Raw genomic sequence first — 27,865 nt, forward strand, 5'->3', positions numbered from 1 at the left:
ATCTTTTATTTTTCAGCCAATGAAGTTGTGCGAGTGTTTGTTTTATGCGGGACAAGTGGTACGGTAGTTTTTAATCATACTATTATTGCAGCACAATGCAATTTTTTTTTTGCTTTAGTTTTTTAGAAATAGGTACATAGGCTTAAATTTTAATTTCTGAACTTTTTAAAGATAAACTATAGTAAAAACATTTATGGGTCCCATCTTCCTTATTTAACATCACAGACCCAGTCCTTAGATGCGTTGAGCTAAGGAAAATGTGTCTCTTTAAAATTAAATGTAATTTTTTTTTTTTACTGATAGGCTCCTCTTTCTTTTATTTTAGCAGGTTTAAAATATGGGCTAGTTTGTCCTTCCTTTAAGGCAGGCATGTCCAAAGTCCGGCCGGAGGGCCATTTGCGGCCCGCGTTCCGAACTTTTACGGCCCCCCAGGTATCCAGCTTGCTATTATCTGCCTGTGTTATAAGCATATAGCATGTAGCATGTAAAATGGTCGGCCCTCGCACATGTTCACTTCATCAAATTTGGCACTCTTCGAAAAAAGTTTGGACATGCCTGCTTTAAGGGGAAGTTTAGGGTCCCATTTTGGCCTTGACTGGAGTTTGGCTGAACTTGCTAATGTCCAAATCAGTAATAATTATGCCCTCATTTTTAGTTTTTGGATTATAGAGGCAGATAAGAAAAGGCGGTCACATGAGGTCTCCTGTGAGTATGTAAGCCCCACGCTACATTCTCATGTAACTATCCTAAAAATAATACTATTATACCATTCTATCATACTAAAAGACATAAAATAACTTGGTCAGCTCTCCTACACCACCATTGACACTAGGCAGGGCATGTTGCTATGGCTGAAAATACAGACAGACAAAAAGATTTATAAAATGCTACAGCTCACTGCTAACGGCAAGACATAAACCCAATACACATATGAAAATTACTAAAAGCAGCCCCCCCCACACACACATACACACACTGATAAAGAAAATAATCATAAAATAATGAGGCTCTCTTAGCGATTCTATCATACCATTGTAACTAGTGGCGTGGCTATAGGGGTCGCAGCGGTCGCCATGGCCTCCCCTTGCCACTTCCTCCTGTGCTCCCCCAGCCCAGCACCTCCCATAGACTAACTTTGTCCTGCTGTGCCGCTGGCACATGCTGTCATCTGATTGGGCCTCTTACCTAATCAGATGACAGCAAGTACCAGCGCCCCCTCCTCCAGACATCTGCGTTGGCGGCCCAAGCTGTGTCCTATGGCCGTACCTTTACGGCGTTGAGCTCCAGCTTGTGCTGCAATCCACCTCTCCTCAGCGTTGAGGCCCCTCCCCCAGGTCAGATGACATCACTGTACAGCCGGCAAGTAATATCACAGAGTACAGCAATGTTGTGAGCCGGGGGAGGGGCCTCAACCCTGCGGGAGCCACTTACACCACTGAGGAGAGGAGAAGTGGATTGCAGGCGACATCTACATTATCTGTACTCAGAGATATCACTGTGTTTTCTGTGGTGTTACATGGGACTGCAGGTGACATCTACATTATCTGTACTCAGATATCACTGTGTTATCTGTGGTGTGACATAGGACTGCAGGTGACATCTACATTATCTGTACTCAGAGATATCACTGTGTTATTTGTGGTGTTACATAGGACTGCAGGTGACTACTACATTATCTGTACTCAGATATCACTGTGTTATCTGTGGTGTTACATAGGACTGCAGGTGACTGCCACATTATCTGTACTCAGAGATATCACTGTGTTATCTGTGGTGTGACATAGGACTGCTGGTGACTACTACATTATCTGTACTCAGAGATATCACTGTGTTATCTGTGCTGTTACATAGGACTTCAGGTGACTACTACATTATCTCTACTCTGAGATATCACTGTGTTATCTGTGGTGTTACATAGGACTGCTGGTGACTACTACATTATCTGTACTCAGAGATATCACTGTGTTATCTGTGCTGTTACATAGGACTTCAGGTGACTACTACATTATCTCTACTCTGAGATATCACTGTGTTATCTGTGGTGTTACATAGGACTGCAGGTGACTACTACATTATCTGTACTCAGATATCACTGTGTTATCTGTGGTGTTACATAGGACTGCAGGTGACTACCACATTATCTGTACTCAGAGATATCACTGTGTTATCTGTGGTGTGACATAGGACTGCTGGTGACTACTACATTATCTGTACTCAGAGATATCACTGTGTTATCTGTGCTGTTACATAGGACTTCAGGTGACTACTACATTATCTCTACTCTGAGATATCACTGTGTTATCTGTGGTGTTACATAGGACTGCAGGTGACATCTACATTATCTGTACTCAGAGATATCCCTGTGTTATCTGTGGTGTTACATGGGACTTCAGGTGACTACTACATTATCTGTACTCAGAGATATCCCTGTGTTATCTGTGGTGTTACATGGGACTGCAGGTGACATCTACATTATCTGTACTCGGAGATATCACTGTGTTATCTGTGCTGTTACATAGGACTGCATGTGACATCTACATTACCTGTACTCAGAGATATAACTGTGTTATCTGTGCTGTTACATAGGACTGCAGGTGACTACTACATTATCTGTGCTCAGAGATATCACTGTGTTATCTGTGGTGTTACATAGGCATGCAGGTGACTACTACATTATCTCTACTCAGAGATATCACTGTGTTATCTGTGGTGTTACATAGGACTGCAGGTGACTACTACATTATCTGTACTCAGAGGGATATCGCTGTGTTATCTGTGGTGTTACATAGCACTTCAGGTGACATCAGGTGACTTCTCCAGGTTGCAGAAGTTCAAACTTCATTGTGCCCTGCTGACAGTTTATTATGGGAGTTGTAGTTTTGCAGCATGTGGCTCTTCAGGTTGCAGCACTACAACCCCCATCGTTTCCAACTGGCAGTTCATGATGAGAGTTGTAGTTTTTCAGTTGGAGAGTCAACGATTGGAAAACAATGATTAGACAATGACACAGTACAGTCCATTAATTATAGGGGGCAGTAGTGCAGTACATGACGTGGAGGCAGTGGCAGTGCATTAGAACATGGTGGCACATTAGAGTAATTGGATATAACGTTAGATATGACTTTGCCTGATCGGGTGAGATGGGGGGGCCCCAAGCTAAAATTTTGCACCAGGGCCCATCAGCCTTTAGCTACGCCCCTGATTGTAACCCATGGGAAAGTAAAAATGGCAGTGTGCCCAACTCCCCACAGGGCCCTGTGTAGTTGTACAAGCCGCATGGTCGCTGATGCTATTTTCTCTGCAAAATATTTAAATCTAAGGTTTGAATGACCAGAAAAGCACCATAGAGACATGTCAAAAGTGTTGATCAGTACCGGGCCGGGAGAAGACTGTGGTAAGCACGGTCCTCTCCCGGCTCTGTGTCACATGATCTGACTTATAATGGAGCTCTATGGAGCCCGACAACCCCAATACATACCTCTGTCCTGATGAATGTAAGAAAAATTCTCATAGAGTTAAGATACGGTTAATATAATTTTGAGTTTATAATCTCCTTCAATGCCGCAGTTCCCTTTTTCAATGTGTTCATTTTTCTTTTCAAGCTTGTTGATCTGTGGCATTTCTCATCTGTACCGCCAGATGCTTTCTACTGCAATCCTTCATCTTTAGATCACCCACAGAAGTATACAGTAGTTTGAATACAGGGAGATTCTGAATCATTTGCATTCAGATTTTTTCACTTCTGTCATCTCTATTGTTTTCTTTCTTTTTCATCGAATTTGATAAGACAGCCGATGCCAAGTTGGACTTCCACATGTCAGTTTTCCTCATTAAACTTTTCAGTTACACTGTATACATATAAGATTACGTTTGGATATGCTGCCAAGTACCATAAAGAAAGAAAAGCCGGCTATTTCAATCTAGTACACAGAAGGCATCGTAAATACTGTTAAAATGACACCACTACACGCAAGATTATGCTGGTGTGATAGTCCCACTGGTTGCAAAGAGTGTTGTCAAGAAACACTTAAAAACATTACTGAATAAGGCAATGCTGGTAAAACACAGATGCCAAAGGCATATATAAATCATCCATGCCCCATAAAATATAGTTCCAGTATTCTAATTAACTACATAGACACTTGCTAAATAAACTCATTCTAAATTCATAGACAAAAAAAAGAGGTCCCTAGATAAAAAAAAAAATGAGACTATACGCTACAATAAAGGGTCTATATTAAACAGAACATTCCCACCTGCTCACAGCTACAGTTTTATTGCATACATTGCAAGGGCAAAGGCTATATACTTGGGCACTTGTCAAGGTAGCCTAGAGTGGCGTTGGAACCCACCCCTGGACAAACAGGCACTGGCCGCAAAGTTTGGGTAACCCAAGTGTAACCTGGTGTGTAGGTGCGGGTGCAGGAAGAATAGACCAGAATCCAGTGGCTTAAACAGTATAACGTTCATTTACTTAAAACCTTCAGTGCAGTACAACAAGAATACTTTTGGAGGTAGTTGTAGAGAACTTTAGAAGCAAGAGTAGAGTGGAGTAGCGGAGCGTCTTAAGGGCCCTGTCCAATGTAGCTGTGTACTCTGCCGGGAAAGGTTAGTAGAAGAGAAGAAGAAGAGAAGATACTCATACTCACATATAGATCCCTCTTAGATCTGACTGCCTTATGCCCAATAGTCTCAGGTTACCCGTCCTCCTAGGGTAGAATGAGGTCCCAGGTACCTGCGCTGGGTTGAGTAGACTTCCCAGGGTCTCCCAGAATAGCCGTGCATTACAGTAGGATAATAGCTGTGTTTACAGTAGGATACATAGGCCTTAACTGCAGCTTTGTCCTACTGGGGTCAGTACCTAGCTCAGGTATGCTACCCTGTGTTGTGTTGAGAGTATCCCTGGTGTGGACAAGGTGATCCTCAGAGGACTTTGTTCCTCCTGAGGGGCTTAGCAATGCATGCTAGTTGTGTTTAGTTGCATAAGAAATTTTTTTCTTGGTCCCTGACAAGGGTCCTGGCATGAGCCAGGCCCTGGCTTCAATGTAGAAGGAACTGTCTCTGTGTGTCTCTCTCCAACACTCCTGACTAAAGAACTCCTCCCACCAGGAACTAACCTCCCTTGTGATTGGTTGGGCTGTGTGTGCAAAAGAGAGAGAAGTGATAGGCCAGAAAAAGAGGGAAAATAGACCTGCACCTAGTGAGAAAAACAAATACTACAACTCTTCTTAATCCCACTGTGAGTGAGTTACTTTACCAATGTGCATAGAGAACTTAGTGGCACCCCTGTGCTGGGACACTACAGTAGGGTTGTTGGAGGTTTTCTTTTGTGTCCCGCTGTCCTCTGGAAGCAGAGAGGGAGGGGAGGTGAGGGGTGGGGGGTTTGGTTAGGGGTTATAGGAGGGGAGGGGGAATACACATGATAGGAATTGGTGGGAATTGAAGAAAGTAGCTCATAGACTTTATTTATGTCTTATGCGATAAACAGATGTATTGATGGAATAGAGGTTTGTACATGTACTTTTTTTAAATAATTACATTTTATTAATTTAATTTAAATAATTACTCAAATCAAGTAAAGGATGGACAATAAAGAGTGTATTTATGTGGGTTATTTTAGACCAGTGCTTCTCAATTCCAGTCCTCAGGCCTCACCAACAGGTCATGTTTTGAGGATATCCCATACAAAGACCAGCTGTGAGAATACCCGATGCACTGAGTACAATTATATCACCTGTGAAATACTAAAGAAATCCTCAAAACATGACCTGTTGGTGAGGCCTGAGGACTGGAATTGAGAAGCACTGTTTTAGACTACAATATTGCTGGCTTAGGCTATGCTCACACAAGGTCAAAAATAAAGAAAAGGCAGCCGATTTTCATATTCCCGCATTTCCGCTGCAGATCCAATACTCTGAAGCTGAATAGGTCCCATACACGCAGCAAATCTGGACCAGGCCCCTTTAACCCCCGCGCCGCTGCCCGCCCGCAGCCCCAGCCCCGAGTATACATTACCAACAGCCTGTGTGAGGCTCCCTAGCTCCTCCTCAGCCAGTCAGTGCAGGGCAGCACTGATTGGCTGAAGAGGGGAGCCGGGAGCATCACACACAGCCGCGGTGCCAGGTGGTAATGTATGCTTGGGTCCGGGGCTGGGGCCGGTGGCACGGGGGTTAAAGGGGCTGCGGGTCCGCTGCGTGTATGGGTCCCATTCAGCTTCACAGTACTGGATCCGTAGCGGGTCTCCAGAAATCCGATGCGGATACGGTACGTGTGAAACTACCCTTAGAAAAAGTCTGTTTTTACTGCGATTAAACTGACTAAAATGGCAATGCATTGCAGTCAATGAAAAGACGGACGTCTAATGCACACGGGGTACTGAATAACGGACGTTTTTACCGCAGACATCAAAAAAAGTAACGTTCATTAACATGAACATTATTTTCAGACGTCTTTTGCAAACAGCTGACGTTTTTTATTAGTTGTTCACACAGTTTTTCTTTTGTCACCACTATTAAATTCAATGGACTTTTCAGTTAAGCTGCAGCCAAAGGGCAATTAGTAACCCCAAACTAGAATAATGTACCAAGGCCAGACTGCTAAATGACGTCCATTATTTTAGACTCAAAATAACAGACGTCATTTTAAACCGAGCTGAAAAAACCTTGTGTGAACATAGCCTTATGGTGCGTTTACACAGGCAGATTTATCTGACAGATTTTTGAAGCCAAAGCCAGGCACAGACCATAAACAGGGAACGGGTCAAAAAGGAAAGACTGAGATTTCTCCTCTTCAAATCCATTCCTGGTTTTGGCCTCCAAAATCTGTCAGATAAATCTGCCTGTGTAAACGCACCATTATAGGGGGAGATTAAAACATGGTGTAAAGTGACACTGGCTCAGTTGCCCCTAGCAACCAATCAGATTCCACCTTTCATTTTCCAAAGAGTCTGTGAGGAATGAAAGGTGGAATCTGATTGGTTGCTAGGGGCAACTGAGCCAGTTTCACTTTACACCCTGTTTGATAAATTTCCCCAATTGTTTCCCCTCTGTATTTCTTTACAGTCATGTGTTGTGAGCAAAACAGTAACCGCCCACTCTAGTGATGTCATTATAACCACAATTGGTAGCGCCACTTATTTGGCATTTGTAAGCGCACAAAAGTGTGAGCACGTACAGCGAATCATACATTCCCTGGATGGTGATGAATTCTAGGGAGAAAATAAGATTATTTGACCATGTTTTACTGTTGACAATTATGTTAGCATAAGGTGATGCTCTCGCTGTCTATGTGGCAGTCGGTGTCCGATGATTTTAGGTTTTGACCCTAAATAAACGATCAGCCGATGACACAATCACCTGCTGATCATTGTCTCTATTCCATGGAGCAATAATCGGCTGAATCGGGCCGAATCGGACGATTATCGCTCCGTGGAATAAGCCCCTAACAGACCGCCACTGTACCTAGTGGCGGTTCAAAATAAGGACCACACCACCGACATCCCCGCGCTATCACTGGTCTATTCATGTTAAAAAAACAAAGTGATGTACCTGGTGGTGAACAGCGTTCAGTTAGAGGGGTAGTATGTACAATAGTTTAATAATATACTAAACCATAAAAGGCTACAGTTTTGAAATTCCCATTAATATTTTCTTAGATGAGTCTGATTTTATCTTTTTAGCGGACGTCAACCTTGGAACAGAGGAAGTACATGACGACAAAGGGTGTCACTGCGATGTATCAGTAGAAGATCTAACCCCAGCTCTTAAAACTGTCATCCGAGCAATCAGGTGAGTAACAATATAACACGATTAATATATCATACTTACTTTTCTAATATACAGAAATACATTTTGCCTTCTTGTAGGGGGATTCCAACAACCGGGGGGAAAAAATCCTGAAATTATTTAAACACTATCTGATATATATACAGTGGTGCCTTGGATTACGAGCATAATTCGTTCTGGGACCGTGCTTGTAATCCAAATCCACTCTTAAACCAAAGCAAATTTTCCCATAAGAAATCATAGAAATGCAGACAATTGGTTCCACACCCCAAAAATAATGATTTGTTATTCTTAATAACATGTAAAACAGATGAAACAAACAATGAGAAACAGCAGAATCTGTGATATTATAAGTTACTGTACAGTAATGGGGAGTATGGGAAACACAAGGGCTGACAGAGACTGCAGGGAGCATGAAGGAATGAGCAGGGCATATGTGGGCACATACATGCAGCGCTCTCTGTCCGGGGAGAGACGGGTTACAGCTATGAAGAGATAACCTCCACAGTCCTGTCCCCTGATGCAAGCCCCAGCCTGAAGTGAATCTGCTATGATTTGGAAGGTGAGGGAGACTTCCTGGGTCAGAGTACGGTGCTATGCAGACCATGCCCCTCCCCCACTCGCCGTCCCACCCAGTACAGGAAGCTCTTAAACCAAAGCAATGCTCTTAAACCAAGTCACAATTTTGAAAAACTGTGAGCTCTTAAACCAAAATGCTCTTAAACCAAGTTACTCTTAAACCAAGGTACCACTGTATATATTTTTACTTCCCAAAACCCATCTTAGTTATGGAACCTAGTTACAATATCAAAGCAATGTAATTCTTTCTATAAGCTGGGCAGCAGGCATTAAAAAATTACACATCCAGGCAGCAACTTCTTTTAGCCATTATGCTGCGTGTATAGAGAAAGCCAAAGCCAATCATATCATAGCAGAGGGCTGTCGTTCTCAGTATTATATAGGAAGGCATATATTGAAGTATTAGATTTACAAATCATTCAAGGAAGTAGACATAGTAGAAGTGGGGCACCAGCCACTTGCCCCAGGCACAGGTAGCTACGGATGTGGAGTGGTGGACTAGTAAGGATCTATAAGGTCCTTTTTCCCCCTCTATCTTTGTTCCTTTATGGTATGTTCCCGTTGAGTAAAAGCAGCGGAATTCCACGACGTTGCCCCCGCCGCAGATTTCCACCTTTTACTCAGTGTGAACATACTCTTAGGGTGCCTTCACACCTACCGGATCCGCAGTGGATCTCACTTCTGCGGATTCGTAGCGAGATCAGCTGCAGATCCAGTATCATTCACCCCTATGATAGCACATACTCGCAGCGGGATTGGCATCCCACTGTGAGTATGTGCTTTAACTCCCTGGTGCCCGCAGCCCCGCCGCCCGCATCCCCGTCCCCAGCATTCTCCATCCCCGTTCCCGGCATCCTCCACCCCCGTCCCATCATCCCCGTCCCCGGCATCCTCCGTCCCCGGTATCCTCCATCCCCGTCCTTGGCATCCTTCATCCCTGCGCCCGCATCCTGCAGCCCGCTGCCGAGAGCATACATTACCTGCTAGGTTCCCGGCTCCGGTCCCGCTCAGCCGATCAGTGCACCGCACAGAGCCTCACTGTAGCTGCGCCGCCGAGCAGGTAATGTATGCTCTCGGCAGCGGGCGTGGGGATGGAGGATGCCGGCGGTGGGGATGATGGGATGGAGGATGCCGGGGACGGGGATGATGGAACGGGGATGGAGGATGCCGGGGACAGGGATGGAGGATGCTGGTGGCGGGGGCTGATGGGACAGGGATGGAGGATGCCGGGGACGGGGATGATGGGACGGGGATGGAGGATGATGGGGACAGGGATGGAGGAAGCCGGCTGCGGGCACCAGGGAGTCAAAGCACATACTCACAGTGGGATTACAGTGATATCCATTTTGTATAGCTTTTGTTATAGTTTATGGCATTTATACTATAAAAAACTATTTGTGTCTTGCATATTGTAAGAGCAGCAATGTTTTAATTTTTTCGCCAATGGAGTTATGTCAGGGCTTTTTTTTTGCGGCACAAGCTGACGTTTTTAGTGGTACACCTTTTGGGTACATGTGACATTTTGATAGCTGTTTTCTTTATTTTTTAGGGGGCGGGATTAACAAAAACTTTTAATTTTGGTTAGTTTTTTATTTATTTTGTTTTATGCCGTTAATCAGGCAGGTTAATTATTGTAACCGGTTAATAGATGGGGTCATTACGGACGCGATGATACCAAACGTATGTATTTTATTTATAGGGGATCATTTATAAAGTGGGATGGGGAATGTGCATTTATTTATTTATTTTAATTATTTATGTATGTATTTATTTCTGTGTGTGTGTTTTTTATTTATACTTTTGCAGGTATATGTACAATGCAGTACAGCACCTGATCTGTGCTGTACTGCATTATATAGTGAAACAGTGGTCAGTATAACACACTGACCACTCATTCAAACAATCAGGTCCCTGCAGTGCTGGAAGGTGCGCGGAGGGGGCTCTCCGGTGGGGGGGGGGGGTTGCTGGAAGCTGCGGGCGGGGGACAATCGGCCCTGGGGTAGGTGGGCTGTAAGCTCTGGGCGGCGGGGGAGGTGGGTGCTGGAAGCACGGGAAGGACGGGGGGAGCAGAGGGAGCAGGAAGGGGGGCCTGGGGAGATCATCGGCAGTGGCAGCAGGAGGAGGCAATGTGCTACAGCCTCCTCCTGCTCCCGGATTGGCGAGGGAGCCTGCAGATCTCTCCATAGACGCTGCGTTCACAACGACCTCGGCGTCTATGGGGTTAACTGCCTCCGGGCAGGGAAGCAGGAGGAGGCTGCGTGACACAGCCTCCTCCCGCTGCCCGATCTCAGATAGGGACAGCGGGGGGAGGCAGGGAAATCATGGGACGTCATGATGCGTTCTGGCACTGCTTTTCATGACGTCCCTGGACGTTATATTGGGGGAAGGGGTTAAAGAGCTGGTTGCAAATGAGTTTAGATTACCAATAAAACTATAAAACTCATTATAGAAAAATATATAATATGGCCTGTATGAAACAAAAACTGGTATAATTTGCCCACAGCAACCAGTCTGGGAGGGATTGATCTATTGGATTTTATACCACAATTACATATGCTAGAGCGCCAGAACACTGTATCTATTGTATCCAAAGTCGGGCAAAAATATTAGTGCCAAGACTGGAGTCATGTTTGAAAAATTTGGATTTGATACTTATCTGTCTTTCCAGGATTATGCTAAAATATAAGTGCAAATTATATGCCACGCTTAGCACTCCTAGACTGGAAAAATATCTACTTAGCCCAAAGCGTGAAGTAAATGAACGTTTCTTACTCATCAAGCTGTATGGCAGAGCTCATTGGAGTAACTGCAGCTAGAATGAGTCAGTGCGTCTCTTTCATCTTTTCTTTTTGAGAAAAATATATTTGATGATTCTATTGGAAAAAAAGAATCATTTGTATTTTTGTTTTTAGCTAAAAGCTTAGGTGCACTGTCAACAGAATACGTAGTACAAAAAGCCAAACTATTCACATCATTAAGAAATGTTGAACAAATCAGCAAGATAAACAAAAAAAAAAATACGGGGGGGAAATATCTTTTTGAACACTGGGATATTTCGCACAAATTGACCACGTCAATGTCCATATTACTTACATGTGACCACTTCTAAAATAATTTGCTGATTTCATGAACAAGTTAAAGTGTCACTGTTGTTTTTTTTTTCTTACAGGAATCAATAGTCCAGGCTATTTTAAGAAACTTTGTAGATGGGTTTATTAGGCAAATATGCCATTATCTGCATTCAAAAAGACTTTCCCCAGGTTCCCCCCCCCCCTCGCTCTCTTTCGTTGCTCATTATCAGGAAATCTCAACTCTCAAAACAGTCGAGCCCTGTCTGGTTTATGGAGAGTGGAAGGGGGAGGAGGGAGGTTAGTCGCCAGCAGAGAACAAAGGATTACACAGTGGGAGCTGTGTGAAAGCCGGTATTCAGAGGTCAGAGAGGTCAGTGCTTACTTCAAAGGAGATAGCCTGGTGATGTAGCTGTAAATTAACTCTTTGTTGTCCTGTTTTGGAGCCTCATCTCCCTCCACCCCTCCCCTCTTCATAAACAACCATGAAGACAGGGGGGGAGAGCTTCAGACTGCTTTTTCATGATAAAAATGCATTTTTCGGCTAATAAACCCAATAACAAAGTTTCTTAAAATCGCCTGTACTATTGATTTCTGCAAAAAACAGTTACATCCAGTGACTCAAAGGGGGCATCTTCTCTGAGTGAATTACTGGAGACATCTTCTCTGATTGGAGTCGCTCACTTTTCCTTTTCTTCTTCATCCACCTGGGCCATCATAAGGATTTGCCATTGGTTATATTGCTTTCTAGATTACTTCTATTTACAAAATCCCCAACCTACCAGTACTTATCAGCTGCTGTATGTCCTGCAGGAAGTGGTGGATTCTTTCCAGTCTGACACAGTGCTCTCTGCTATCACCTCTGTCCAAGACAGGAACTGTCCAGAGCAGTAGAAAATCCTGACAGAAAACCTCTCTAGCTCCTGTCTCCGACAGAGGTGGCAGGTTTCAGACCGGAAAGAATACACCACTTCCTGCACGACATACAGCGCTGATAAGTATGAGATTTTTAATTAGAAGTCAATTACAATTCTATAAAACTTTCTGAAACCAGTTGATTTGGTAAAAAAAAAAAAAAAGTTTTCGCTGGTGTACCCCTTTAATTGGGTTCAAACAAAAAGTAGATATTGAGATATTGAGATATTCATGGGAGATTAGGGCACGGATATATAGATGGCACTGGTTGTGTACTGCCTTATATGTCATTGTCACTATTTTAAAATAAATCCACTGGGCAGCGGGATGGATTCACTGGGCAGAGTTCAGAAACGATTAGAGGGAATGGTTGTTAAAGGGAATGCCAAAAAGAGATGATAAATTATTAATATGACTTGGTGTAAATCAAACACTGTACAACACTGAAAGTACAGCATCCTGGCCACATTGCATGACAATGATAGTATTAGTGCTGTATCATTCTATGCAGCAAACCCTGGAAGGATTGTAGATGGTAGAGAGATTTAAATGGAACAGAGGAAAATCAGTAATGAAAACCATTGTGATTTCACGTTGTTAAAAGCATGAAAATATCGTGAGGTTGCAGCGAATACTTTCTGCGTAGTCCTCAAAATTGAAAAAGTGTAAAAAGAGGTGTTTTTTGAATATTAGCATCTTCCATTCAAAGCACTTCTGGAGACAAGCTGTCAAAACTAACATGTTGAATGTCAGATAAATAGAAATCCCCATAAGACATGAATCAAATGATCACAAAAGCAATGCTGTATTTTGAACATCAGTTACATGTGTAATTTTGTATAGATGTGTTGCAATAACATAGCAGGGATCAGTGTAATCTGTGATCTTCTGATAGAGCCTGCCTGTGGCAGACTGAATGAGAAGATGGAAGATCAGACTGCACGGAGTTAAGGAGCATACCTCCGGCAGTCAGGCCATGCGATCGGGACCCCTGCAGACACGCTGCAGGGGTCCCGATCGGTAAGTGACAGTAGATGCAGCCTCGGCGTTTAAGGGGTTAATGGCGGGCGGCTACGTGATTGCGGCAGCTCGTCATTAACGGTGGGGGCCTGGCTGCTGATTCTAAGCTCGCTTCATAGCGCAGCCCTCCGTCAGGTCATACATTTACGCCCTTTTGCGTTAAGGCCCAGCCTGCGGGGGCGTAAATTTAAGCCCTTGGTTGTTAGGGGTTAAAGGGGCAAAGGGTGGAAAAAATACACTGGTGTAAACTGCCCACAGCAACCAATCACAGCTCAGCTTTCCACTCTGGTAAAACGAGGAGGCTGTGATTGGCTGCTGTGGGCAGTTTACACCAGTGGATATTTTTCAATGTCGGACTGGGGTATCTTGGGCCCACCAGAGGAAATGATTCTGGGGGCCCACCAATGAAGAACCAGTGAGAAACAACATGTCAGTCAGTGCTTGTGCAGGTTCTAAAGCTGGTGGGCCAGTCTGACACTGTATATTTTCCATACTTTGATAAATCTGGGCCAAAATAATTATTATTTCTCTTATAGAAGATGTATGTACCAGGTATTTACTTTGTCCCTTGTATCTGCTCTCACACTTTACGTTGTCAAAGTTTTTTAGCACTGCGACTTTTGTTATACAGACAGTAAAGAAAGTAAAATTATGCCAAAGTAACCTACAAATGTCCTGTGAGGTGAAGACAAGGTGATGAGGGTGAGGATTCAGTGAGGATTCACTCAGGATTCTGGGATTCTGATGGCAAGAACAGCATTGTGGAACAATATACTGACAGTGTTATTCAATCCTTACAAGGGTTTTGGTTAATTGTATATAATATATTACCTATAGGCTATGTTCACACAACGTTTTTTTGAGCTCAGTTTAAAATGACGTCCGCCATTTTGAGTCTAAAATACGGACGTTATTTAGCTGTCTGGCCTCCCCTTAGTGCAATGACTGGTGTTTGTACATTATTTTAGTTTGGGGTTACTAATTGGACTTTGGATACGGCTTAATTGAAAAGTCCATTGATTTTAATAGTAAAAATGGAAAAAGAACGGTGACAAAAAAAAAACTGTGTGTGAACTAATAAACAACGTCTGCTGTTTGCGGCAAATCGCGGCAAAAACTAATGTTTTTTTAAATATCAAAATCAGGCGCCTTTTCTCTATTTTTGACTTTGTGTGAACATGGCCATACTGTGACAACATGATCTGATTCAGCGTTTCCCAACCGGGGTGCCGCGGCACACTGGGGTGCCGGGAGAACCCGCCAGGGGTGCCGCGGGATCCCGGTGGGAAATGCACGCTGTCTCTTTAAGCATCCCGAGAAGCTGGGGCCGCGCAGCTTCTCGGGATGCACAGAGCGCTTTGATGTTTAACATTAAAGTAAGCAGAATATATATTCACTCCCATAGGCTGCCGGCACTTCATACCAGCAGCCTATGGGAGGCCGGGACGTGACCTCTCCTGCAGGCGTCACATCATCACGCCTGCCGGAAGTCCCGTCCCCGCGGCTCGCAAGATGGAGCCAGAAGAGGAGGAGAGCTGCTTCCTGCAGCCACAGCCTGGATTAGGTGAGTAGGATGTTTGTTTTTTTTAAGGGGCAGAGCAGGAGGCATTATTAGTTCATGGGGGGCACCTCTGGGGGCATTATTAGTATATGGGGACACCTCTGGGGGCATTATAAGTATATGGGGACCACCTCTGGGGGCATTATAAGTATATGGGGGTCACCTCTGGGGGCATTATTAGTTCATGGGGGCACCTCTGGGGGCATTATAAGTATATGGGGGCCACCTCTGGGGGCATTATTAGTTCATGGGGGCACCTCTGGGGGCATTATTAGCTCATGGGGGCACCTCTGGGGGCATTATTAGCTCATGGGGCACCTCTGGGGGCATTATTAGTATATAGGGGCACCTCTGGGGGCATTATTAGCTCATGGGGGCACCTCTGGGGGCATTATTAGTATATAGGGGCACCTCTGGGGGCATTATTAGCTCATGGGGGCACCTCTGGGGGCATTATTAGTATATGGGGGCACCTCTGGGGGCATTATTAGTTTGTGGGGGCCACCTCTAGGGGCATTATTAGCTCATGGGGGCACAGCAGGGGATCCTACATACAGGGGGCACAGCAGGGGATCCTACATACAGGGGGCACAGCAGGGGATCCTACATACAGGGGGCACAGCAGGGGATCCTACATACAGGGGGCACAGCAGGGGATCCTACATACAGGGGGCACAGCAGGGGATCCTACATACAGGGGGCACAGCAGGGGATCCTACATACAAGGGGCATCCTACATTCCTACTCGCTTTACTGCACATAACACCAAACAGCGCAGTTACTTTGGGAGCCGACAGGAGGGAGAAAGGAAAGGAAGTTGCTAGAAATGTGCGGAGCCTAAATTGTTTGTCTTGCAGGTTCTGAAGAGATGAAAAGTAGCTGGAAGAAATCATCATGGCGGATGGAGAGGAAAAGGGAAAGTGACCCCTCAGATCAAAGAAGACATCACCTGTGAGTCACTGTATAGTGGTTTTCTTATTTTGTAGAACATTATTTAGTAGGGGTGCCCCAAGGAAATTTTTTTTTCCAAGGTGTTCCCCTGAGGTGGAAAAGGTTGGGAAGCACTGATCTGATTGATAAGTAAGTAACAATGATAGACAAACACTGTCTAACCTAATAATATACAAACGTGTCTTTTATTGAGCATTCACAGTGGATGGAGAAGCAGGTGAACATCTGTGCTAATAAATCCTCCTAGAACTAATGGGCAAAAAGTGTACAAAGAGAAGAGATTGGATGTGGGCATTTCACAGATGCCCCGCTCAAGGATGTTTTGTTAGCATGGAAACTTCTCCACCATCCACAGGAGAGAGGATTTTTTTTATGGTCATGGAGGTCCAACTGCCCGAGAATGGGCATAGAGGAGCAGTGTTCATTTGGAAAAAAAAACACAATAGAAAGCCACACAATTCCTGGCTACTGACCAATCTGTTGTCCTCAGGCAAGATTGGTTAGTGTACACTGTGAATTATTAGAGCCAGATCTTTAGACATTCACTATAAGGCTATGTTCACACTGTGTTAAAACAACAGCCGTTGTTAACAGTGTCGAACAACGGCCACTGTTTAACCCCCTCCTGCTGCACTGTAAATTAATGTCGCTGTAGTCTATGCCTGATGCTGCAGCGACATTAATTTTTGATGCAGGATGACACAGGCACAGAAGCTGTGCCTGTGTCATCTGCGGCGGATCCCGGTGATAGCCAAGTGATAGCCAAGGACCCGCCACAACTGTCAGCGCCGGAGCCACACTCCAGTCCTAACAAATAACTCTATATATACTGCGGTCAGCACATAAGTAGCATCTATAGGGCTTCAGAGAATTCTCCCTCTACAGATGTAATAGCAGACCCCAATGGTAGCCACGGACACCGGAAGCCTCAGGTTTTTCGGTGTCCTGGCTACGGAGGCCGGCAGGGAAGGTAGGGAGGTAAGGCAGGCGCATGGCCGCAAACTCTGCCCCCTTCCCTCTCTTTCCTGCCGCTGTTAGAAGCTTCTAATAGGGGCAGGGGACAGAGGGGAGGGGACAGAGGGGAGGGGACAGAGGTATGGACATCATTATGGTCCCATAAGCTGAAGTCCAAAACGACCTGGGCATTGAGGAATCAATGACCCATGGTCATAAAAGGGTTAACATGTTCCATATCAGTCACAGGAACATATTATTTTATTTCTATTTGGATTTCAATTAACCATAGTACTCTGTAAACGGCTATATAATGCGTGGACAGAGTGTGAACAACGGCCGTTGTTTGTGCACTAGCGGCCGCAAATAATCAACATATCAATTATTTGTGCGGCTTTAGCAAACAATACAGCATGTAAACAAGGGACGGTGTTCGCATAGAGTTCAATGCAGTGCATTATTTTATGACAAGAACAGCCGTTGTTTTAATCAGCAACAACAGCCGTTCTCGTCGTAAAAAATGCATTGTGTGGACATAGCCTAAGGCTAGTATTTCCATCAGTCTTTTGGTCAGTCTTTTTTTCAACCAAAACCAGGAGTGGGTTGAAAACACAGAAACTGTGTAAATCTTTCCATTATAATTTTGCCCTGTCAATTCCTCTCCTGATTTTGGTTGAAAAAAACCCTGACTTGGCATGACTTGGCACACATCCATACTTCAGGTATTATGATTCATTAGTACTGTATCTCTCTGTGGGTCCTTATTGTATTTATTGGGCATTATGCAATATTTGTACTGCTATTTATTACCCTGGGAGTAGTAGCAATAGTGTATAGTGTTTACAGACCTCTGTGCAATACAGGAGACTTGTGATTGCTACTCATTACTTTATATTCTGTTATTACCCTGAGTGTGGATACCCCTGTGTGCATGGCTACAAATTTTTAAACTCTTGATTATGTATATTTTTATATATTGTGATTAGTAAAGGTGACTACACTGATTACAAATTCTGGTCTGGTTTATAGGAATTGCTTAAATTGTACCTGTCATTATTAGGAATCTTCTACTGATTAACGTGCAGTCGCTCCTGCAGTTGGAAGATCAGGTAACTATGGATACAACCACGCCAGGTGAGTTATGCTCTCAAGCCCAACTGTATCAGAATAGGACTCATGTATAGAACTCACCTGGCATGGTTAGATCCATAGTCGCTCGCTCTTCCGGTGGCAGAAGAGACTGCAGGTGAAACGGGTGAAGACTGCTTATGACAGGTGCACTTTAAAGTTGTTATAAAGGATTAGAAAAGTACAGTTATTTTTTAAAAAACAGCACCACCCCTGCTCCCAGGATATGGGTGGTATTGCAATTCAGCTACATTCAATGGAACTAAGTTGCAAACCACACCCAAACTGAGGACAAGTGTGGTGATTAGAGATGAGCGAACCTCGAGCATGCTGGAGTCGATCCGAACCCGAACTTTCAGCATTTGATTAGCGGTGGCTGCTGAAGTTGGATAAAGCCCTAAGGCTATGTGGAAATCATGAATATAGTCATTGGCTGTATCCATGTTTTCCAGACAACCTTAGAGCTTTATCCAAGTTCAGCAGCCCCAGCTAATCAATACCGAACGTTCGGGTTCGGATGGACTCAAACCCGAAACCGGTTCGCTCATCTCTAGCAGTGATGTTTCTGTAATAAAGCATGTTTTTATTTTATTTTTATGTAAGCCTGGATAACCACTAACAAATTTTGACCTATTCCTCAAGCAATAACTGTTACTGCACAATAACTGTGCTTCTGCCCAAAAGGCATGAACTTTTAAACACAACAGTTGTGCCACAAATCCCAAACCTGTGTACTCTGAACTTAGCAGTGTCTGTGTTACTGGCTCTTATGTCAAAGCAGATAATATACCACCACCTGTTTCATGAAAGGCTGGGCTGTCAGAGATTTTAGACATTACTGTGTGTATGCTGCCCTCTTGTGGTAGTTTAGTGAAAAAACACTATAAAAATTACACAAAGTTGGTAACTGGCGCTTCAGCTTTGCGAATTTAACAATTATCATGTAGTAATCCAGTAGTCCAGTCTAATTATTCATGCCTCAGATTAAACAATGGGGAAATCAATAAAAAAAAGTTTTACCCATCAAAACTGATGAACCCTACAATTGACTATGACAGTTTTATTTCCAAGTATATGTAAGTAACGTACCGGTGCACTATACTTGATTGCAGATACAACACTTCTATTTGATATCTTGTATAAGAAGAAATGGATTTGACTCACGTTTAGTCGTTCATTTTCTTACTTTATTTTCTAATACATTTGCATGCTGATATGCAATGGTAGCTCTGGGCTCTTTCAGGTGTGCATAGAACGGAGTGGGCTTTCCTTACTGCCGTGACGTGACGTTCCGGGGTCGCCCCCTTACTCATGCATGTTTTATTTCCAAGACATAACTGAAAGGTTTTTTTCAAGATATGCATCGAAGCTGCCCTTGAATCACTGGCACTCATACATTGGCGCACAAGTGTCCAAGCGCAAACTTAGACTAGACAATCTTTAAATTTACAACATTTTTGCCGACTCTGAAATGCAGGGGAAAATTAAGGATAGGGCAAAAATAAAACACTTCTAGTTCAGGGCCATGTTTAGACGCTGTAAGACAGCGGCCGTTGTGTGACATGGCCGTGTCACAGAACGGCCACTGTCTGTGAAGTTCACCCAGGCCAGTACTGCAGTACCGGCCGGATGAACATCACTTCTTTTGAATTAGAATACGGGCACATACGGGTGTGCCCTTGTTCCAATTAACCATACCAGACAATGTAAAGTACGGCCAGAGCCGCAATTTACATTGCCTGCACAGTCAATTTCATGCGGCCGCTGTTCAATGAATAGCGGTCGCACAAAATAGCCATGTCAGTTTTCTGTGCGGTCACATAAAATCCCGGCCGGAACGTATACAGTGTGTATACACTCCAACCTATGGGAGACCCATCCAGCTGGATCCTGTAAAACATGTATACTGTAATATATACAGTATATATATATATATAGTACTAAATAGATGACCAGATGCACAAAGTGAATTTGAAAGGTGAAAGAACGCTCCACGGCATCAGCTGTGTCTATATTTATAATGCCTTAGATACATAGGGGCCTTGTGCTGATTTATAGAGCTGACTATCCATCATCTACAAGTAAAGTTAGTGAAGAGAGTGAATAACCTTACTATCTCTCCTACAGAATCATGAAGTTCCATGTAGCAAAGAGGAAGTTCAAGGAAACTTTGCGCCCCTATGATGTGAAAGATGTGATTGAGCAATATTCTGCTGGCCATTTGGATATGTTATGCAGGATAAAAAGCCTTCAAACACGGTTTGTAACCAGCATGTATCCTTTTAACAATGTCTTTAAGGAATAATGGAATATTTTATAAAAAAAATTAAAGGGCTTATAAGTTTATCCCTATTCAATAGCCCTTGAAGCGACTCTGTACCCACAAGCTGCCCCCCCCCTCCAAACCTTTTATTGGGTCGGATACCTACCTGTCCTGGGTCGGTTCGGCAGGTGATGCAGTTTTTGTCCTAAAAAAACAACTTGTAAACTTGCAACCCTGTGTCGAATTGACGTAGCCGAGAGTGTCTGTACCCTAGGCCTGGGCCCTAGGAATTCCCCATGGCAGAATTTCTCCTAATCATCACTTGTCTGAACATTGCACATAGGCCATGATCCATGTGCAGAGTTCAAACAAGTGATGATTAGGAGAAATACTTTCCAGGGGCATTGTAAAAGAGCAAGGGCAAATTGTAAAGAGAGAGGAGAGGAGTGACCTAGAGGCGATGCAGGGTTAGGGCATAGGCCATGCCAGTTTGGCACAGGGCTGCAAGTTTAAAAGTTGTTTTTTAGGACAATAACTGCATCACCTGCCGAATGGACCAAAGGACAGATCATGGATTAAAAGCAGCTATCTGACGATACAAGCAGTTTGGGGGGGGGGGGGGGTCAGGTTGTGGGTACAGAGTTGCTTTAACATGATCAAAAACATCTTTCTATTGAAACTATCGCCTATTGCCTAAATAAGAATGTCTCTCTCTTTACCTAGAAATTAGATACAGCTTAGAATATGGACTGCTCCATAATAATTAAAAGGGTTTTATCACAAAGCAACCCCTGGCCATATGGCCTATTTAAAGCATACCTAATTTTTTTGTGTTTAAATCAATTATACATTTCAGTTATAAATATCAGTTATACATATGGCTAACTGTATATCAACTGAGGGTAATTAACTTAAGCTAATTATATTACCAGTTCGGCAGCTTACCAGGAGACAATGCTCTTTGAAATGCAACAATTCAGTCAGTATAATGTCACTGTGTGGTTACAGAGATTTTGGTGTTGTGTAACAGGAGAGCTGACCATACAATGCGAGCACCCTCAGGATTCTCTGCTACTGAATGTGGATAGGGATTGTGTCAGTAGGAAAAGTAGGTCTAAAATGATGCAGTATGTGAAACTAAACATATTTCAAATGTACAGTATTTCTATATCTTTATAAGAGATAGAAACTTACTAATCCCCCATGCGCCTGCATTGTCGTGATAACCTGTTGCCCCTGGTTATGACCCACTAAGCTGGGCCGCACATGCTCAGTTCAGCTGCAGTCTCCCGGACACACTGAAAATTGGTCTCACTTAGCCTGCAAGCAAGGAGGATTGTGGGAAAGTGATAAACATATGTCATGTGCTTTGTGACACAACCCCTTTAATCTTTGTTGCCTTCTAATTTTCCATTCTACTGTTTCAGTATAAATGACATTATGCTTTATTTTTCATGTACAGGGTTGATCAGATTCTTGGAAAAGGTCAAATAACAGCGGATAAAAAAAGCAGAGAAAAAACTGTACATGAAATTGAATCAGGAGATGATCTCAGCATGTTAGGCCGAGTAGTTAAAGTGGAGAAGCAGGTAAGGTATTAATAAGCAACATTAATATCTTCCCGAAGGTCCCGTCCCCGCCAGATGTACAGGAGGGGAGCGGGAGGGGGAAGAGCGCCCCATAGAGATGAATGGGAGAATCTCCACACTGCACACACAGGTGATATAATTAGCTGCAGCTCTCCAGCAGACGCGGCAGTTGGGAGCCTTAGCAACCAATAGGATTACTACTTTCATTTTCACCGGGAGCTGGAATCTGATTGGATGCTAGGGCAGCTGCCTCATAACAGATCCACAGAAATAAATACAGTAAGGGTGCCTTCACACCTACCGGATCCGCAGCGGATTCAGTGTCATTCAACCCTTTGACACTACATACTCGCAGCGAGATTGACATCCCGCTGTATATAAATTAACCCCCTCGGCAGCCGGTGCTTAACTTACAGTGACAGAGGCACCCATCATCCCGCCCGCACAGACCGCTGTGAGATCGTGCAGGCTTCCCTCCAGTGTGTGCAGCGCTGTGCTGCTGCTGCCGGGCACAGCTCTCTCCTCACGGCTCTGGACGCTGCACACACCGCTCCAGCTTGCTTCGGGGGGGACGTCGAGAGCCGTGAGGAGAGAGCCGTGCCCGGCAGCAGCAGCACAGCGCTGCACACACTGGAGGGGAGCCTGCACGATCTAACAGTGGTCAGTGGTCTATGCGGGCGTGATGATGGGTGCCTCTGTCAGTGTAAGTTACACTCCGGCCACCAAGGGGGTAAATTTACATACTCGCAGCGGGATGTCAATCTCGCTGCGAATATGTAGTGTCATAGGGTTGAATGACACTGGATCCGCAGCAGATTTTGCTGCGAATTCGCAGCATGAAATCCGCTGCAGATTCGGTAGGTGTGAAGGCACCCTAACAGTGTACAGTGTATATACAGTGTATACAGTAAGGGGCTTACCTGCCGGGTAGTGGTGTTGGGGAATGTATACAGTAAGAGGGTGTGAGGGAATGTATACAGCATGGGGGCTACCTGGGGGGGGGTGTTTACAGCATGGGGGCTACTTGAAGGGGGAAGTGTATACAGCATGGGGGGCTACCTGAAGGGGGGAGTGTATACAGCATGGGGGGCTACCTGCAGGGGGAGTGTATACTGCATGGGGGCTACATGCAGAGGGGAGTTTGTACAGCATGGGGGCTACCTGAAGGGGTGAGTGTATACAGTATGGGGGCTATCTGTAAGAGGGGTAGTGTATGCAGTATGGGGGCTACCTGCAAGGGGTAGTGTATACAGTATGGGGGCTACCTGCAAGGGGGGAGTGTATACAGTATGGGGGCTACCTGCAGGGGGTGGAGTGTATACAGTATAGGAGTACCTGCGGGGGGGGTGTATACAGTAGGGGGCTACCTGCAGGGGGGTATACAGTATTAGAAACTTTGAAACCTCTTCTGTGTTGATGAAAGGTAGTGCCTAAGAGGGCCAGATTATGATGATGCAGGATTGTGTATGCACTTATTATTATAAGCTGCAGGTTTTCTGCGCACACACACACCTTATTTATGGTCTGCAGTTGGGGGGGGGGCAAACTATACACTAGAGGTATACAGGACCTCAACCAACTATATACTACTGGTATACAGGACCTCCACTAACAATGTCAATGTTGTATATACTGTAACCAGGCTCAGCATACCACTACCAATGTTGTACATAACCAGGCTGTATATAACACTGCTAATGTTGTATATAACCAGGCTGTATATAACACTGCCAATGTTATATATAACCAGGCTGTATAAAACACTGCCAATTTTGCATATAACCAGGCTCAGCATAACACTACCAATGTTGTATATAACCAGGCTCTGTATAACACTACCAATGTTGTACATAACAAGGCTGTATATAACCCTGACAATGTTGTATATAACCAGGCTCAATAATAACACTGTTAATGTTGTATACCAGGCTGTATACTGTATAACACTGCCAATGTTGCATATAACCAGGCTGTATATAACCAGGCTCTGTATAGAGTCTGATCACATGACATATCAGTTTGGCTATCAGGTATTTAGGATGTTTAAAGTTTTTCATTTATTTCTAACCTACAATTTACATAAACAGTGCAGAACTGTTGGGGTATATAGCTTATAAAGGGATATATAGGGCTCCTGGCGCTTTCCCCTTAAACAAAAAAAACAAGCGCATAGATTTGCCTCCTGGGCCTACTTGGAGCAAATATAATTAACACACTGACACTTTATACCCGGGCAGCACCGGGTACATTTTCTAGTAATTAATAAGGAGGCTTCGTGTAACTAACACTTAATAACTGTTTAAAGGGGTAATCCGGGCAGGAGGGCTTTTTTCACTATGACCGGGGAGGGGTTGGATGAAAGCATTGCGCTACTCCGATCTCTGGACGTTTCATGGTCTATGTAGAAAAGCCTTTTAGATGGCACTTCTGTGTCTATGGGTGGTGCTCACAGTAAGAAAAAAATCCCAGCAATATTTAAAAGTTCAATCTCCGCACTCACCACAATGCTTCATAATTTTTATTGTAGAAAAAAATCCATCACAAAACACAACAGCAACAGGACGTTTCGGCGTCAGGCCTTTCAGAACTTTCACAGTGTTTCATGGTCTATGACAGGGCTGAAAATGTGATGTTTCAAGCCCTCTCAGGCAAAGCGGTCTTAAAACTTCCAAGCCAGAAACAAGGTCCGGTTTGCAACTAAAGGGGTAGTGCGGCGGTAAACAATTATTCACAGAATAACACACATTACAAAGTTATACAACTTTGTAATGTATGTTATGTCTGTGAATCGCCCCTTCCCGTGTCCCACCACCCCCGCACGTGTACCCGGAAGTGTGGTGCATTATACATTACCTGATCCGTGTCGCGCATGTCCGCCATCTTGTGCCAGGACGTCATCTTCGGACGGACGGCCAAACAGCTCCGACCATCCCTAGTGCCGGCCGCCTTCTGCAGCGTCATCAGATGCTCAGCTGCGATTGGCTGAGCATAACTGTGCTCAGCCAATCGCGGCTGATGACGCGGCCGCTGAAGAGGCACAGGGAGAGGTGAGTTGAGATGTTTTTTTAGGTCCCCCCTCCCCCACCCCTGCCTTTAAAAAAAAAAGCACTTGGCCGGACTTCTTAATGACAATAACTGTTGTTAGCATGTAGTGAGAACATAGCCTTTATGTGCAGGTCTTATAACCATTTGTGCCAAGGATCATTGCAACAAGCTGTTTTGTTGTAGTTTTTGCGTATCGCAATGTGCATCAAAACTTTGTTTGACTATGAGCTCTCCTGGAGACTTGGGTGGGTACCTAAACCATTTGGCCAGGTGCTGCCCCCTCCTAACACCACCCGGTTGCCACCCCTACCTACATCCCTGAGCATTTGGTGAGATATACAGGGATTAGTAATAAGTAAAACTAGAAAGTGATGTGTTATACATCTATATAATTCTTAATATTTTTTTTTTGTAGGTGCAGTCGATTGAATCCAAATTGGACAGCTTACTTGATATCTACCAACAGGTCTTAAAGAAAGGATCTGCCTCTGCACTGACACTGGCATCATTTCAGATGCCCCTATTTGAATGTGAACAAACTTCAGATTATCAAAGTCCAATAGACAGCAAAGATCTGTCAAATTCTGCACAGAACAGTGGCTATATAACCAGATCAGCTAGTGCCAACATCCCGCGGGGGTTACAGTTTGTACTCACACCAAATGAATTTAATACACCTGCTTATTATGGATTTAGTCCTACCATGGATAGCCAAGCGACGCAGGTGTCAGCAAATGTAAACGATGGACCTGTAACTGTGGTGACAACCAGTATATCAAACCAAATAAGCCAGGCCCCAAAGCCAACAGCACCAACCACACTACAGATACCAGCTGTATCTCCATTGAAACATATCAACAAACCAGAACGAATTCACATAATTCCCATGACCACGAAAGAGGATGTTTGTGACGTCACCGCCTGCCTTGTTGCCTCGCAAGAAAGCATACAGCCCGCACAACCCAATTTAACTAAAAATGTTATAAGGCGGAAAAGCCTTGAAACGAATAGCGGGGTATTGTCTTCGGTTCCCTTTACGCACAAGGATTTTGGCAAATCGATTTCTGTGCAAAATCTGATTCAATCTACGGAAGAACTAAATGAACAGCTATCATGCAGTGACTCAAGTGTCTCGAGAGGCAGCCAGGATACTTACCCACAGTGGAGGGAGTCCAAACTTTTTATTGCAGACGAAGAGCTGGAGACAGAGACTGAAACATACAACGCTGCCTCTGAGCCTACGGTGGAAACCACATTGTTATCTGACTCTTTGAGGACTGGAATAGCAAGATCATCTCAAAGCATTAGCAAAACTAGGGATGGTACAGAAAACCTTAGCCCTCCGCACGTCAAACAAAAATAACATCATTTTTTTTTTAATGGGGTTTACAGTTCCTTTTAGTCATTCATATCATTGCATGAATTGTTTTGAACGCCTTTACAATTAGCAGTGCAAGAATCCGAAAGAACCTGAAGGGAAGTTCTATGAGCCGATCTATCCTGGTTGCATGAAAATGCATGTTTTAAGTGAAGGCTAGAAATTGAATAAAGATAATGATGTATCTTTAACCCTATAAACGTTAAATACTGTATACAGTGGTCGGTTTAAAGGCCCACTCACTTATAAAATGTGTTAATGTGATTTAAAAGTAATATTTCAGGAGCCCTACATTCTTACGGTACTGTTCACAAAACGTATATATATATCTATTCTAAAGCACTTTCAAACCTAGAGAAAAAAAATAACGATATCTGTCCAAACTAGAACTATATGGTCGTGTTTACAAGAAAAAAAAAAAGGATGTTACAGCTGCTAGCAAATTTTACCAAGGAAAACCGTAACATTGGACTTTAATCGCTGCTAGTTGTGACAAGTCGACACACACACTTTCAGTCATTTAATGCACATATAACGAGAATGTTGATTTCTGTATATTTTTGGTGAAATAGTCTCGTGACGAGCATACCATTTTGGCACATCACATTCAGGTTGTTCTTGTCATAGGAACATTCTTTTGCTACGAAGATTTATAACACATGAAACAAGTCACTGCAGTCTTAACTATACTAAAAAAAAAAAAACTTTCATGAAGGACTTGACCTGTTTACTATGAAAAAAAAAAAAAAACTAAAAAAGTTCTGCCTCCACATTTCTTTTCCGAGTATTCTTAGATGTTCAATGATAGGCTTGTTATGTGAACGTATTTACATACTGTATATTGTATATATGGTGTCCACGTCTAAGGAAACTGCTTCAAGGGACATCATTTTAGAAATCAAAAAGGAGAAGAACTACAGCCAATTAAATTTTGCTTTTTTTTTTTTTTTTTTATAATTTCCTTTGTTGATTGGCTTGGTTCTGACAAAGCCATTCTTAGTCTATATTAAAAAATATGGGGTAGATGACAGAGAGTCCTCTCCTCGTCCTGAGATGAATTGTTGTGTTCTACCGTTTCTTTGACATGAACAAAAGATTGAATGATCAATTCCGAAAGATGTCTGAAGCACAAAACCTTATTACTGTTTGCCATTTCCGATTCCATTTTTGGGTTTCTATTTTATTAGTAAAAAAAAAAAAAATTTTTTTGCTCTTACTAAAGCTTTGTTTACTACTAATAATTTTGTGACATTATCTAGGGTATCTCAACATCTCAGCTGGTATTATAAATAACTTATTTTGAATGTCTGCATCCTTTTAGCCAAATAACTATTCTGTACATTGAAAAAGTATTGTACAATGTATACAGCTCTACAAGTTTTCTTTCGTTTTATTTTATTCAATGTTTCACGTGCCTTTATTTCATTGTACATTTGCCATGTCTCATAGGTCTGCATTTTGATTATTAGATGACTGCAACATATAAAGACAAGTTTTTATTTAAAAAGAAAAAAAAAACAATAAAAAAAAAAAAAGTTTCATTTTCTCCATTATTAGACAAAGCAGGTACCCTTAGTTGATTTTATTGGTAAATGATCACAAATAACTTGGTATACTGTATTTGCCTTAA

At 43.5% G+C, this 27,865-nt stretch overlaps 1 protein-coding gene across 6 annotated transcripts in view; it reads left to right on the forward strand.

The window, feature by feature from the left end:
* KCNQ5 (potassium voltage-gated channel subfamily Q member 5) overlaps nucleotides 1–27,719 on the forward strand; it is a 436,454-nt gene extending 408,735 nt beyond the window's left edge. For all 6 annotated transcript variants that reach the window (XM_069974630.1, XM_069974632.1, XM_069974631.1 and 3 more), the window contains 4 exons: nucleotides 7,679–7,787; nucleotides 20,088–20,219; nucleotides 21,686–21,812; nucleotides 25,273–27,719. In XM_069974630.1, the coding sequence (XP_069830731.1) occupies nucleotides 7,679–7,787; nucleotides 20,088–20,219; nucleotides 21,686–21,812; nucleotides 25,273–26,220 (1,316 nt within the window). In that variant the 3' untranslated portion in view covers nucleotides 26,221–27,719. The remainder of the gene's footprint in view (nucleotides 1–7,678; nucleotides 7,788–20,087; nucleotides 20,220–21,685; nucleotides 21,813–25,272) is intronic.
* Nucleotides 27,720–27,865: the final 146 nt, after the last annotated feature.

This window comes from Dendropsophus ebraccatus, chromosome 6, assembly GCF_027789765.1.
Source record: "Dendropsophus ebraccatus isolate aDenEbr1 chromosome 6, aDenEbr1.pat, whole genome shotgun sequence".
Taxonomy (NCBI): Eukaryota; Metazoa; Chordata; class Amphibia; order Anura; family Hylidae; genus Dendropsophus; species Dendropsophus ebraccatus.